The sequence below is a fragment of the Varanus komodoensis genome, unplaced genomic scaffold (genome assembly GCF_004798865.1).
Source record: "Varanus komodoensis strain SLA01 unplaced genomic scaffold, ASM479886v1 scaffold37, whole genome shotgun sequence".
Lineage (NCBI taxonomy): Eukaryota > Metazoa > Chordata > Lepidosauria > Squamata > Varanidae > Varanus > Varanus komodoensis.
The window spans coordinates 5,528,824-5,542,427 of record NW_025335889.1 but is presented as its reverse complement, the minus strand read 5'-3'; the positions used below and the strand labels follow the sequence as shown (position 1 = coordinate 5,542,427).

The following is a 13,604-nucleotide window of genomic DNA, read 5'->3' as shown; positions in this document are numbered from 1 at the left end:
GAATCCTCAGACTGCAAGGTTGTCTGTCTGCAGCAAGCATCTCCCAGGAGTTCAGTGCGAGAGGATCTTGTAACTGGATTAAGTCCAGCGCTTTCCTGCTCTGCTGTGGAGGGAGTTCTTCAATCTTTCCGCTTTGGGGCAAGAAGACAATCATTTCTAGTTTGCCAGGAGCACATGATTTCTTTGCCAACAAATCATCATCTGAAACTGATTTTTTTGGGTTTCATCAGTCATCATTTGAGTGACAGATTGTGATGAATCATTAGGCATAGGTTTCTCCCCTCCACGGAAGACATGAAATCTGGAAGAGAGAATCCCTAGACAAATGCAAATCACAGCTAATTCACAAGTGTGTGCGTTTTAGAATGTCAAAAGGCACAGTTGGTTTGATTTCTGTGTACCAATTCAGTAAATTCTGTGTATCAATTCAGGTGGTACAGTAAATGTAAATACTATAATATATACAACCACTGCCAGCATTACTCCTAAACGGTGAGCTGGACATGTCACTCCCCATTAATGATAAGAGGACCTGTTCTGGTTTGGTAATTGGGCCAGTGATTATCTCTGCATCCATTTTCTTAACTTTTAACTCAGTTGATGTCCCTGCATCCCTAAAAGCTCCTGGGTAAGAATCAGTAGTTGTCCTTTAGCACCAGTTAGCACCTTTCTTGATGGGTAGGCACAGAGTCACCTTGAGACAGGCCTACAGTCTCCTGTTGTGCTTAACTTCATTGTGAATGATATCAAACGCTGCTGAATTATCTAGCCAAGTCAACAAAGTACAATTCTCTTCAATTAGCACATGAAGGATGTTGACCAAGGCCACAAGCACAGTTCCCTGCTGGATAGCAAAGCACTTGCACCTTGGTGACCCATTGGCCTATCTGGCCTAGTGTTGGTGGCACTGGTGCACAGCAGCTTTCCAGAGATTCAGGCAGCATTTTTCCAGCCTCACCTGGAAACACCACGGATTGAATGTGGGTCCTTCCTTATGGAAAGCTTGTGATCAAGCACTGAGCCACAGCCTTCACCTGATCGTTGATCTTGCAGTGTTGTTCAGTCCCCTTTCCCTGAACTACAAGGATAGAGATGAGAGAATCATTCATTGTCAATTCAGTGTGCAGTGATAAATTTTTGAGGATAAGTCTTAAAGTTATTGTATTTCTTACTAGTGGCTGTTTTCCTATGTGAATCTTTAAAAAAGAATTAAATCTTTTAAGTGTCATGGGGTATAGTTCTGTGCATGTTTAGAGAAAAAGTAGTTTTACAAATGGTGGGGGATGCTGGGAGTTGTAGCATATTACTCTCTCTAAAAGTGCATAGAACTGGTCCCTTTAATATATGAAGAGCTCTTCAGTAAGGGATACAAAGGCACTCATCTGTGGAAGTATCAAGTTCAAAAGCTGCTTGGGATCTTTAGCAGCCACTTGTGTGTGTAGGACACTGGGTAGGTCTGCTTGGCCTTACCACTGCCTTGCACGATGCATAGATGTGCAAGCTAGAGCACACGCAACATTGTCCTGTGACTTTGAAGTGTAACAGAGTTAGTGATGAATGATAGGCTATATTTCAGGGATGGTTGCTTACCCTAATGAGCTTCTTACTCGGGAAAAACTTCCATAGAACCCCAAAGTTTCCTTCAACACAGTTTAGAAATTATGGGCTCCAACAGATACATGTAAATGTTGACTAGTTGTTTGAAACAATGCTCACAAGTACTTTTTCTAATAGCAAAAAAATAGATTATACAAAAATGGTTCTCATTTCTGTGGAGGAAACCCCAGTTTTAGAAGTAACCACAATACAGTATTGTTGTATTATGAGATATTATTGTATTGTATTTTGTTTTGCCTGCTGTTTCTTGAAGGGTAACTATTTCTGAAATAATTTCTGAAAACTTTCCAAGAGGTTCTGGCAAAGCAAACAGACCTCTTTCTTCAAGCTGTTTGGAGGGGAAAATAGTCTTCTGAAATCATTTTAGTTTGTTCCTCAGAAAAGACCCACTAGAATTATAAAAGTCTTTCCTTCCAAGTAGTATCCTGTAGAAGTGCTGAGTTTAGTAGGCTTTCTTAAGGTTCATAATGTTGGAAATACTTGATGTTCTCTTATTATCCAAAGACCATTAGCTGCTTTGTTTTATATCCTTCTGGTCATTGTATTGCCTTCTTTTGGATGTTACAGGTGGTGTTTAAGGGTTTAAAGGGAAAACTCAGCAGGGGTTGAAAAACCCAGTCCTGGGTGGCAGTTTGAACATTGGGAACTGGAAAGAAGGTGCTCCTGTTTTGTCTCTTGCACCCAGGACCAGATTCAGAAGCTGGGGGAAACAGTAGCAGCACTGTCTGAGCAAGGCTGTTCCATCCTGTGAGGGACTTACCTCTGGTTGCTTTAGCAGCCATTTCTGGGCCAAGGTCATTCCCAGAAATTCAGTTGCAGACTAGCAGCTGAAATATCAGGGACATGGAGGAATCCTGTATATACTTTAGAACATTCTTAGTATTTCCTATGTATTTTGTTGTACTCCAAATATAGTGCAAGCATCCTCAAGAACAATTATGAGTAAGCCATGTATAAAATACTAATCCCTCTCATTTTTTTTTTACTTTCTTCCACCCTGGATAATCTAGGATTTCTGCAAAGGATCTGAAAAACATGCTATTTCAAGTCAACTACCGTGTCCCTAACATGAGGTTTCTGCGTGAGAAGCTCACTGTAAGTTCTTGGTCTCCTCCCCCACTTTGCATGTACAGCCCCCTGGCAATTATTTTCCTGAGTGACACCATAACATAATAGTTAAGATATTGGTTCTTGGTTAATTTTGGCAAAGCACACATGCCCGTACCCAAAAGAGGGGCAAGAAGATCTTGTCTCCCCAGTTGGCACCCCATCCTTGTCATTTCATCTGTTGCCAGAATTCTGCTTGGTCTATTTGAGTTGTCAAAAATGGGTGATTATCACAGTTATGTTCACCCTTAGGGCTTACTAGTGTGCATGTACAGACAGAACAATCGTCCTAAACAGGCATAAGGTTGTGCTCCTATTTTCTTTTACACATGTTCAGTAAACTTAGTAAACCTCTGTTAATTTGGCTCCTAAAAGAATGATAACTTTATATCCCCACCACTCTAATAATTGATTTTCCATACATGCTGAGAGTACACGTTATTTGTTAATACGAGTTTCTCCCTAATCTTTACATCTAGGATGTGGAGCAGAGAAATGGGGATATCACATATGGACAATTTGCCCAGTTGTACCAGAGCCTGATGTACAATGCACAAAAAGGAGTAAGATGCTTCTTATCTTATCCTGGTGGATCAGTATGCTGTTCCCCTCCTTTTTTTCTTGCACCCTTTCCCAGTATGTTCTTTTTTGCTTTATCTAATATGGTAATTTTTTAAATCCTCCATGGGGAACCATTGCTTTGATCAAGTGAGAGAACATATGTGGATGCAAAAGCACGTTTCTGCACTAGAATCCTTTCCTAGTAAAGGAGCTATTCTTACAAATAGGAGATGCCATTCCTTCTGTAGTCTAGCTTCTAGCACTATTCACAGGCAGTCCTGTTCAGAAAATCCAGGATCAACATGGCCCTTGGTGCCATTGCTAGTGCTCTAACTTTCCAGCTCTTGTTGCTGTTGTGCATGACACACAGAGAATCAACACTGGGTTTGCGGGGGGTTGGAAAGTGAACTTCAGTGCTTCTGTGAGTAGCACATTCACAAAACATCTCCATGTGGGATTGAAACAAGATAACTAAAAGGAGATGAACAGCACTCTCTCTCCCCAGCTTGTTAGTGCATGTGAGTATGGAAGACAGGAAATAGAGGGTAGTATGCTCTTGCACCCATGCATTTGTGAGAACCACTGCTTGTGCAACAGGACTTCGGCACCTCCAAAAAATAACCTGATACAAACAGAAAAAAATGTTTCTGGAATAGGACAGGTTGGCTTGCAGAAGAGTGCACCACTGATCCGTCCTCAGCTGAAATGAGCATTTTGGGTGATTGTTACAGTTATTTTTAGAAGTACCTAAGCAATGAGGTCCTGTGAATATAACAGAACCAGCGGAAGTGGAGCAGTGCTGTTGGATACTGCCCCAAAAAGGACTCTGGGGAGGCCAATATCTTCAAAAAGGGAAGAGACTCAAGCTTACTTGCCCCCTTTCCTTTCAGATTTGTTTAAGCTCTCCCACCTTGGCATCGAAAACCCCTCAAATTAGTCAGTGTATTCATTCTATTAGGATATATGGCAGTCTTCCGTTAATATTGTTAGTCCAGCTTACAGATAAGGCAGGTAGGAATCATGTAATGATGAGTGTCAACACATGATTTGTCTATTGGCTTGTATCTTGTATTTCCTACATTGCCTCATACAGTTAAAGAAAGGAAAGGCCTTTTTATTCTCCCGAGTTTTTAAAAGCACATGTAATTACTGCTTTTATTTTTAATACGTTTATTGTTGCTTTTTGAGCTTTTATTTTTTCTGCTATAGCTGCTTGGTTTGTTCTTTGTTTGTTTGTTTGAAATTATTCTTCCTTCTTATAAAGCTTCTGAAAAATTACATTTCTGTATTTTAGCATTGGTTGTAATTTATTTGTTCTTATGTCACTGTGAGAACTTTGGGAACCTGGTGACTCATATATGAAATGAAAGAATGAGGCTGTGTCCATGTGTGTGGGAAGATGCCCTCGAAGAGACTGAGGGCGTTGGCAAAGCTGTTGCCTGCCTTTATTGGCGTGTAAATTGTGGCCTCAAGGTTAGCTGACCTGCGCATTTCTTCTTTTCCAGTTGCCTGTTCCATTCTTAGAAAGGTAAACTGCTCTCTTTCCTGTTTTGGTGGGGAGGTTTGAGAGGGTTGGGAATGAAGACTGTTTAACCTGGCCCTGGAATTATGAGTCAGCGTTGGCATTTAATTATGGAGATTAGCTAGAGTATAGTTTGCTTGCTCACTCAAAAGGACCCTGTTAGTTGCTTCTCAGTACTCCTATAATGGGTAACATCGTCATAAAAGTGTTGGTTTGGTCTTAAAAGAGAGGTTTGGTGATAGAATTTCTAAGCCAGGAATGGTCAGAACAGCTCCCAGATGGTGCAGAAATCTATGTGGTAGAAAACAGCAAAGTTCATACAAGTTAAATTGTTTATTTTTATTTGTGACCACAGAATTTTGGGGTTTTGTAGAATGTAGAGTTTGTGGTGCAAAGTTCAGTCAAGTTTGCATTTTGGGTCTTCCAACTGTTTGCTGTTCAGAGGTATGTCTGACGGTGCGGTACCTGATGGGATGACCACCTGTCTGGTAATGAGCCATTGTTATACATGTGTACACCTCTTAATCCCTATTAGCATCCTCATTTCATCTTCTGATTCCTTTGTCTTAGAATTCCCCTGGTAGTGGGCAGAAAGGGGGGATATAGCTATCATATGGATAGCTGGATCTCTAGTTTGGCTTCAAAACCAGGTGTCCTCCGTATGGGTTTGATTGCAATCCCACCATCCATCCAGCCTGGTCAACTAGAGCTGTATGGGAAAGACTGCTGTAGTTCCACTCAGCAGTGCATCTCACCTTAGAGACTGTCTCAGTGTTTGGCTGGTATCCAGTAGTGGCCATCTGTTCTGCAGTGCTATGTCCTCTGACCAACATGTCTTGTCTGTGCTTCCTCCTCCAGTGGTGGGGAGAGATCCGACCAAAACAGAGTATCCCTGACGGAATTCCAGATGTTTTTGCTAGAATATCAAATGGTGAGTTCCCATGATAGAAGAGGAGTAGGGAATGGAAGGGACACAGTTGGGTGGTCTTTAGATGCATCTCACACCATTTAATCCCTCTTAGGCAATTGCCAAATCTGGCTGCTCTGAAAAACAGGGCTTCTTGCTAAGAAAGAGTTGGGATCTTACTGACTCTGTAGCAATCAGACTAGCAGGGTTAGCACTGTCTTATTCCACAGGACTCTTACCAGTCACAGACAGACAACATCAAAGCAGCAGCAGCAATGCTTGTGTGATGGGCCTCAAATGTGCGCACCCCATGCTGCCCTACATATTTCTTTTAGCTAAACACATGGGAGCTGCCCTTGCTTCTTGAGCAAGTACAGTAGGAGGCTGAAATTGTGTAGATGAAGGATAAAAAGCTGGACCTGAATTCAGAAAAGATGGGAACGATGCTAGCGGAGTGGCCTTGTGCTTTGAGAGAGATAAGTTTCAAGGAGAACTGTTATGGGGCCACCCCATCAGCCCTGTGTATGATTGCATCATCTCCTTGACGTTAATGGTATGAGCACAATCACACATGCATTTGTAGCTTTTTGGATCAGCTGTCATCATGCACTGGACACCTGGATGTCCTTGGAAACAGTTAGGAACTACAGCTGGTGCAGAAGGACATTGTTCATTGCCTGACTGGGTCAAGGGGACAAGATAAGAAGCAGCCCATATTGTCGTGGTTAGACTATCCACAAATGAGTTTGGGGGCTCAATTCAATATGCTGGAATCTAGTTAGCATTTATGGTTCTACTATGGAGCCTACAGAATGGCTTTGGATTAGATCTTCTAAAATTCTTTTCACAGCCTAGAATCTATATATCCTGGTGCACACCTCTCTCCATAGTATTGCAGTAACACACATTCAATTTAGACTGGCCAGTGCAGTAGGCAAACTAGAAATCATCTTTTTATTTGTCTTGAGCGGTTAGTGTTGCACTGAACTGTCAGCCTGCAGCGATCCCAGGTGAGCATTTCTTGCTTCCAACATGCCATAAGAAATTCGCTAAGTGGTACAATTTCCATTTCATCCTGCCAATATTGGAGGAATGAGACCAGTATGCTACTAAAAAGAAATGACAAGAAAGTAAATAAAAGATTAAATGAAAAAAGCAGCCTGTCTTTGTGGATCAGGAGAGAGCTATATATTCAACATTCAAAATAAGCAAGCTCTCTCCACCATACCTTTTCATTGCTCTGTGAACAGAATTCATGGGGTTTTAGGGCATGTGAAAAACCATTTAGGGCATTTCCATACCTGAGTTGTTTCCTGTGTTAAGCTAATTTCTGTATCAGGTTGGTTGAGAACATGCTTGCAAAATAGTCTGAGCATTTTAATGACCTTCATGCTTGGAAATACCAGAAGGATATGGCCTCTCAAAGACTGGTTCTTGCTCTCCTTTATCTTCAGGAACACTGGGCTACTAACCTAGCCTTGGTTCAAGATTTTATATTCAACTTCTTGAAGGACCCACTGCGGGAAATTGAAGAACCCTATTTTTCCCTGGATGAGGTAAGGCTCCCAGAATCCTGAACAAAGTGAAAGGGACTGTTATATAGACAGATGCCCTGGCATGCTTGGACCTCTGAAGACCTGTTTCTCTCCCTCCTCTTGACATTTTGTTGCTCCTCATGAAGACCACTGGTACCTCAGCTGGGGCTGCCCTGTTCCCTTATTACTACAAAAGTGGCCCAGGAACAATCAGGTCAGGGGGTAGCTGCCTTTTCTGCCCCCCTCTGCAGTAAGCGGCCCTGCAATGCAGTATAGGAGATTCAGTGGGGTTTTGTGGTTGTTTCTACTTCTGCCAAGCATTTAGCTGTTGGAAATAAAGGAGATAATGTGTCTGTTGTTTAGTAGGTGAAGATAGCTCAGTGCTTTTGTTGTTTAAAACATGGAGGGAAATAGTTCAGATTACAGGGTTGAAAACAACCCTTTATCAGAGATCCAGTTCCTTTCACCCTTGCACTCAGCTTGTGTTGCGGCCCTTCAAAGTGAGGAACTTGACCTTGGAGAGGGGGAAAGGGGGGATTTCAGTGGGGGAGGAGGAAAAAGACAGGAGGAGGTAGGATGCCAGCTATCCTGAACCTAATCTAGCTACCTTCCCTCCCCTTTCAACACTGTTCAGCCAGCTAGATGAAAAAACTGTCTAGTGAAATATGCAAGGCACGAGGATGGGGAGGCAAAGATTACATCCAGTGCTTCTCCCACTGTGCACAGGATGGCTGTAAGTCTTTACAGTCTCCATTGCAATAGGATTGTTCCTTAAGGCTGCAACCTGATGCACACCTACGTAAGCGTAAGGCCCTTTGAATACAGTGGGACTTATTTCTAGGTAGACATTATGGGATTGCCATAGTGACTCCTATCACTTTGTTGTCCTGTGGGTTTATTGCTTATTTCCTTTTAAATCAAATACTGATTTGCAACTTTTCTAGTAAAGGAACTCTTTGAAACAGCTCATAGCTCCCTTCTGCCCGAAAGTATGACATTCTAACAGCAGACATAAACAGGACCACCAGGAGCATCCAGTAAAGCAGTCCATAAAACAGTAGTCCCCAGAGCAACCAGATCTGCAAGGGCAGAATTTGGTGCGCAACCCAGTCCTGTGGAAGTTTATTAGGAAGGAATTTGTGCTTGGTTTATTATAAAATTACTTTTTAGTATGTGCAGTTATGATTCCTGCCCAAGTGTTTTGGAGAAGGTTTGTTGCTTTAGGGTACATTTTATTGATCGTACCCTTGATGCTCATAAGGACCCAAACTTACAGACTTATGCACGTGCAGAAGGAATGGTGGCAGCAATCTCTACCTCACTGCGCCCCTGCTCCAGTCTAGCTAGATGGATGTTTTCAGGGCACTCAGAGATACGGGGAAGGAGGCTTGGGTGCCATCAGGATAACTAATATCCTGATGCTTTTAGTCACCTCCTCTCTCCATACTCTTTACTCCCATCTCCAGGGTCAGTTTCCTGACCTTGGAAAGGCAGCTGGAACAAATCTTTCTGTGCTGGTTGCCAAGAGGCAGGGTTGGGAAACGGAGCTCCGATTCCCAGCTCTGGGTTTGGAGCTCTCTCTCTGACCTTGCATCTGGAAATCCAAATTATCCTTCCCCCACACCTCCCACCACCTCCCAGATACTGTCCCAGCATCCTAGGATTGGTTTCTTAGTTTGTATGGCTCTGATCCTAGCATTTTATTCTGTGTTTAATTTTTGATCCATATTTCTACCTTGTGGATCTATATGTACCAACCTGGTGGCATATAAATATTTTGGGTAAATGAAAAGAATTGGAACCATTCTTTGTATTACTGTTTTGTATGACGCACCCCTTGTTTCTTTCCTCTGGGCAGTTTCTTGCCTTCCTGTTTTCCAAAGAGAACAGCATCTGGAACTCAGAGCTTGACGTTGTGCGACCGGAGGACATGAACAATCCCCTCTCCCACTACTGGATTTCCTCCTCACATAATACGTAAGAGAAAAGACAAGCCTCTTGCTGTCTCTTCCCTTCGCACCTATCTGGGTCTGCTTCTGAGAGCACACTTTGCATGTTGAATAGGAACTGCTTCCCCACTGTCCCCATTTTCATCTGTTACCCATTCTTACTGGTAGGTCAACATGCAGAACAATCATTTACAGATCATGAACCAATCATTTACAGAAAAATGCATGAATAGATCTGCCTTTGTGGATTTTTTCCCTTTCTCCCTTGGTAAAAGAAAAAATCAGAAGGGGAACACTCGATTGGGCCTGGGACAGTGAAGGGGCAGGTTTAATCCTGCCCCCATGTCATGGCCCCAGCCAGATCCCCTCCCCAACCTGATGTTGACCATATCCTGACTGATACCAGCTTCTTTGCCTCCCTGCAGCTGCTTTTAATAGCTGCATTTAGCTTTGTTCTCAATCACAGCAAGCTGTGCGATCTCAGAATCTCCCCAGCCTGTGTCCCACAGCTGCTGAAGAAGCAGCCAATGGGCAAGTTGGCACACGTGTGTCCCCCAACAGAGACGATTTTCTCAGGTTCCCCCAGAAATATCTATTTTATGCCCAGCGCATTCTTGAAAGGACTTTCCTTCCTAAGAGGAAGCTTGTATTTCCCCACATAGCTCACAGAAGGCTTTCCAAGGTTTCCTCAGCTTTTGGCACATACCCCATTTCCTTCTGGAAGGGAGGCAGGTGCACAAATTTATCTGTGTGCTGACCTTGATACTCACTTGTTGGGATCTTTACACTTTGTGGTAATACACTGCAGTGGGCTGCCTTCAGAAGACCCCTGAATTAGGTTACTGTTGCTTCTTCCGTGCTGACATTCTCCTCTCGGCTGTGCGCAAAGCATCAGTCTTTTCTGCTCCTTGTTTGGAACAGCATGGCCACTTGTGCTCCACCGGGTAGCACAAGTTGTGCACCCTATGCATGTAAAAGATGCTGACAAATGCCCCATTTCATCTGAGCCGCTGAAGTGTCACTGTGATCCTTTGTGAGTTGCTGTGATATTGGCAGCAAATCCCTGTTGAACTTACGAAGTATGGCTGGTTTTCCCTTCATGGTAGGTACCTGACAGGAGACCAGTTCTCAAGTGAGTCCTCGCTGGAAGCCTATGCTCGTTGCCTGCGCCTGGGATGTCGCTGTATCGAGCGTGAGTGCTGGTGTTCTCCCTCTCCCTGCTGCCGCCTAGGACCTTGTTGAGCATCTGCCACTCACAGTAGTCAGTGCAGGGCTAGATGGACCTGGAGGAAGGCAGCGTCCTGTGTTCCACATGTCGGAACGCAGGCCCAGCTCAGAATCCCCTGTGTTAGCGACCTTTGGAAGAAGCCAGGACTCCACCCCCCATGCATTTCCTTTAGCTTGTAAACATAGCATGAAAGATACTCCTTCCATGCCATTGTGCTAATAGCTTTATCAGTGCGTTCTTGCTACGACCCTGAAATGCACCTTGTAACACCACTGGCATCAGGAGGGGCAAGGAAGTGATCTTGTTCACTAGAATGTTTCAGCCAGGCTAGTGGCTGTCAGACGTTCCCCATGCATTCCTCTGCAGCAGGCTCTCTCCAGAGGCATTGGACTACAGTTTCCATCATTCCCAGCCAGCAAGGCCATTGGGGCAAACACTCCTTATTCAAGATTTCTTTTAGAGTGATTCCTGCCTCCTTGTGGCTGTCTTTTACATGAACCAATGGATTGTGGCTTAGTTGTGTTTTTCTGGGTCTACTTCCTTTTCAGTTGACTGCTGGGATGGCCCTGATGGGATGCCCGTGATTTATCATGGACACACATTAACTACCAAAATCAAATTTTCGGATGTCCTAGCCACTATCAAGGAGCACGCTTTTGTGACCTCAGAGTAAGTAAAACAGAAACGTGACATCCCAGTCTTCAGGAAATTTGCCTAATGGTAGGTCAGATTCCTGACCTTAAATATTTGCTCCTGCTTGTAGAAATGCAGTGCAGGAATGTATGTACATGAACCACCGTCAAAATGTTGCTCAAATGTTTCACTGGTGTAGTAGTAGTCAGTATACCCACCCTTGACTTCCGTGTTGTAACATATCTTAAAATGCAGATAAAAATAGTTCATTATTCAATGTGCATTTGGTGCATAAATTGTATATGGGGCAATTTTGTAGTGTGTGCTATGAAATATATGTTTTTATTCTGCACCAAGTAAAGCAGGTTTCTTTGACCAGTGTAAATGCTGCACATTGAGCAAATCTTTATAATTCACCTGAAATTGCATAAATGATACCTTTTGTACTATATCATATGGCCTTCATTTCTAATCTCGCTGATGGAATTTTTAATGTGCAATTCCTTTGGCATGAATTCAGGCTTCAGAATTTCTGCAAGCAAAGCCAGGACCTTTCAGATACCCCCTCATCACCACCATTATGAGGACTGGGAGTTTATATCTTTTTTCTTGTTCCCCCTGCCCACTTTTATTAAAGCTTAGATTCTCAAGAAGCTAAATGCTGTTCCCGAAATTCTGAAGCATCCCTCCTCCTCACACATTTTGCCCATCTGAGCAGAGGTCAGGTGATTCCAATAGCTGAGCTTTCTGAGAATCCTGTTTCTGTGTAGAAATAAGAGCTTCCTACATGGAAGCTGGTAGAATTTTAGAAGCTGAAGGAGACTTGCAGGAGTTGTTTGGTACCCAAAGAGCTGATCTGGAGGGAAAGTTGGGCAAGAGGAATTGAAGAGCTGTGCTAAGCGCAGAACTTGCTTTCAGCAGAGTTGAAACCTAACATGCTCCTCCTAATCAGCCTGCGTGTTTTTGTCTCTCAGCTATCCTGTGATCTTGTCCATCGAAGATCACTGCAGCATTGCCCAACAGCGGAATATGGCTCAGAATTTTAAGAAGGTTTTTGGAGACATGTTGCTGACCAAACCAGTAGATGTCTCTGCTGATGGGCTGCCATCACCAAACCAGCTGAAGAGGAAGATCCTTATAAAGGCAAGGTCCTTTTGTTGGATGGTATCTGGAACTTAAACTGGGGACTGGAGTCAGTGGGACCCCATCAGCTATGCAAGTTTCTTTGACACTGCAGCTTCCACCCCTACTATCTTCCTGCAAGTTGCCTCCAATTAGTTGGACCGATGAGCCACTGTGGTGTGGTGGATAAGCGTGTTGGACTAAGGACCAGGAAGATCTGGGTTCCATTCCCCACTCAGCCATGGCACTCACTGCATGATTTTGAGCCAGTCACAGACTTTTAGCCTAACCTGCTTCAACAGGGCAGATGGTAGGAGATTAAACATGGAGTAGCAGAGAACTATGTAAGCCAGCTTGGATTTGTCACAAGAGGGGAGAAAGGAAGGATATAATGTGGTGGTGGTGGTGGTGGTGGTGGTGATAGGAATCCTGCCAAAATAGTGCGGCTGCACAATGACCCCAAATTCCCATATACACTCCCACCAGTGCAACACACATCCGTTCTAAGTGGAATTAAGAAAGGATATACACGTGTGGGTGGGGAAAGCATACCAAGAATATCAGATCACATTTATCACATTGCAAAAGAGATGAAAAATCAATATTTGAGATGCTTGAGGCATTCCAAGCAATGGCTTAGAGCACAATGTCCATTGTGCTTGGTAGCCTTTATTTTATTTCTGTTATTTTATCACTACAATATCAGCAACAAACAATGCAACATAAAATCATGAGTGATGTCAAACATAAATTAATCTATCAGCAATGACCTGCATAAAACAAAACATGTTCTATGCAGGGCTGCGTTTCTTATGCACTGTTGCCATGAAATTCCTTGTGGCTTCTATACAGAGATATCAGAAATGAGGTGAATGGATAACACTAGCCTAGTCCTTCTGGGCTCTTTTTCAGAAAAACTGATATGCATATTTCTCATTGCAGCACAAGAAACTGGCCGAGGGCAGTGCTTACGAAGAAGTGCCATCATCTGCTGTGTATTCAGAGAATGATATCAGTAACTCAATCAAGAATGGGATCCTCTACCTGGAAGACCCTATCAGTCACGTGGGTTTCTTCGCACCACTCCTTCTGACTCTTCTGCAAGTTTCTTAGATTTAGTTGGTCTGTATGAACCAAAATCAATTAACCTGACTGGACAGGGATGCCATAAATCACTGTTTTGTTATTGATATTTAGTGGCCCATCAAGCATCTGATGCCTGCAAAGCCGTCAGAGAAAGACTCTTCCCTTCTGTATATTCTCTGCCATTCTGCGCATTTCATTTATGTGCTGCAGGCATTTCAGACCTGGCCATAACACCGTCTTGGATTAGAATGCATACACAAGGGCAGGGATGGGTTGACCACCCCAACACGTCAGCTCCCCAGCCAAGATGAAAATGTCTCTAAAGGACATTCTCTGG

The 13,604-nt window shown here is 43.4% G+C and overlaps 1 protein-coding gene across 2 annotated transcripts in view; it reads left to right on the top strand.

Moving 5' to 3' along the window:
- Positions 1 to 13,604, top strand: part of PLCG1 (phospholipase C gamma 1) — an 89,706-nt gene that overhangs the window by 50,297 nt on the left and 25,805 nt on the right. For both annotated transcript variants that reach the window (XM_044440254.1, XM_044440253.1), the window contains exons 5-14: positions 2,628 to 2,712; positions 3,204 to 3,287; positions 4,791 to 4,813; positions 5,666 to 5,738; positions 7,169 to 7,270; positions 9,108 to 9,226; positions 10,305 to 10,390; positions 10,975 to 11,095; positions 12,034 to 12,202; positions 13,124 to 13,246. In XM_044440254.1, coding sequence (XP_044296189.1) covers positions 2,628 to 2,712; positions 3,204 to 3,287; positions 4,791 to 4,813; positions 5,666 to 5,738; positions 7,169 to 7,270; positions 9,108 to 9,226; positions 10,305 to 10,390; positions 10,975 to 11,095; positions 12,034 to 12,202; positions 13,124 to 13,246 — 985 coding nt within the window. The remainder of the gene's footprint in view (positions 1 to 2,627; positions 2,713 to 3,203; positions 3,288 to 4,790; positions 4,814 to 5,665; positions 5,739 to 7,168; positions 7,271 to 9,107; positions 9,227 to 10,304; positions 10,391 to 10,974; positions 11,096 to 12,033; positions 12,203 to 13,123; positions 13,247 to 13,604) is intronic.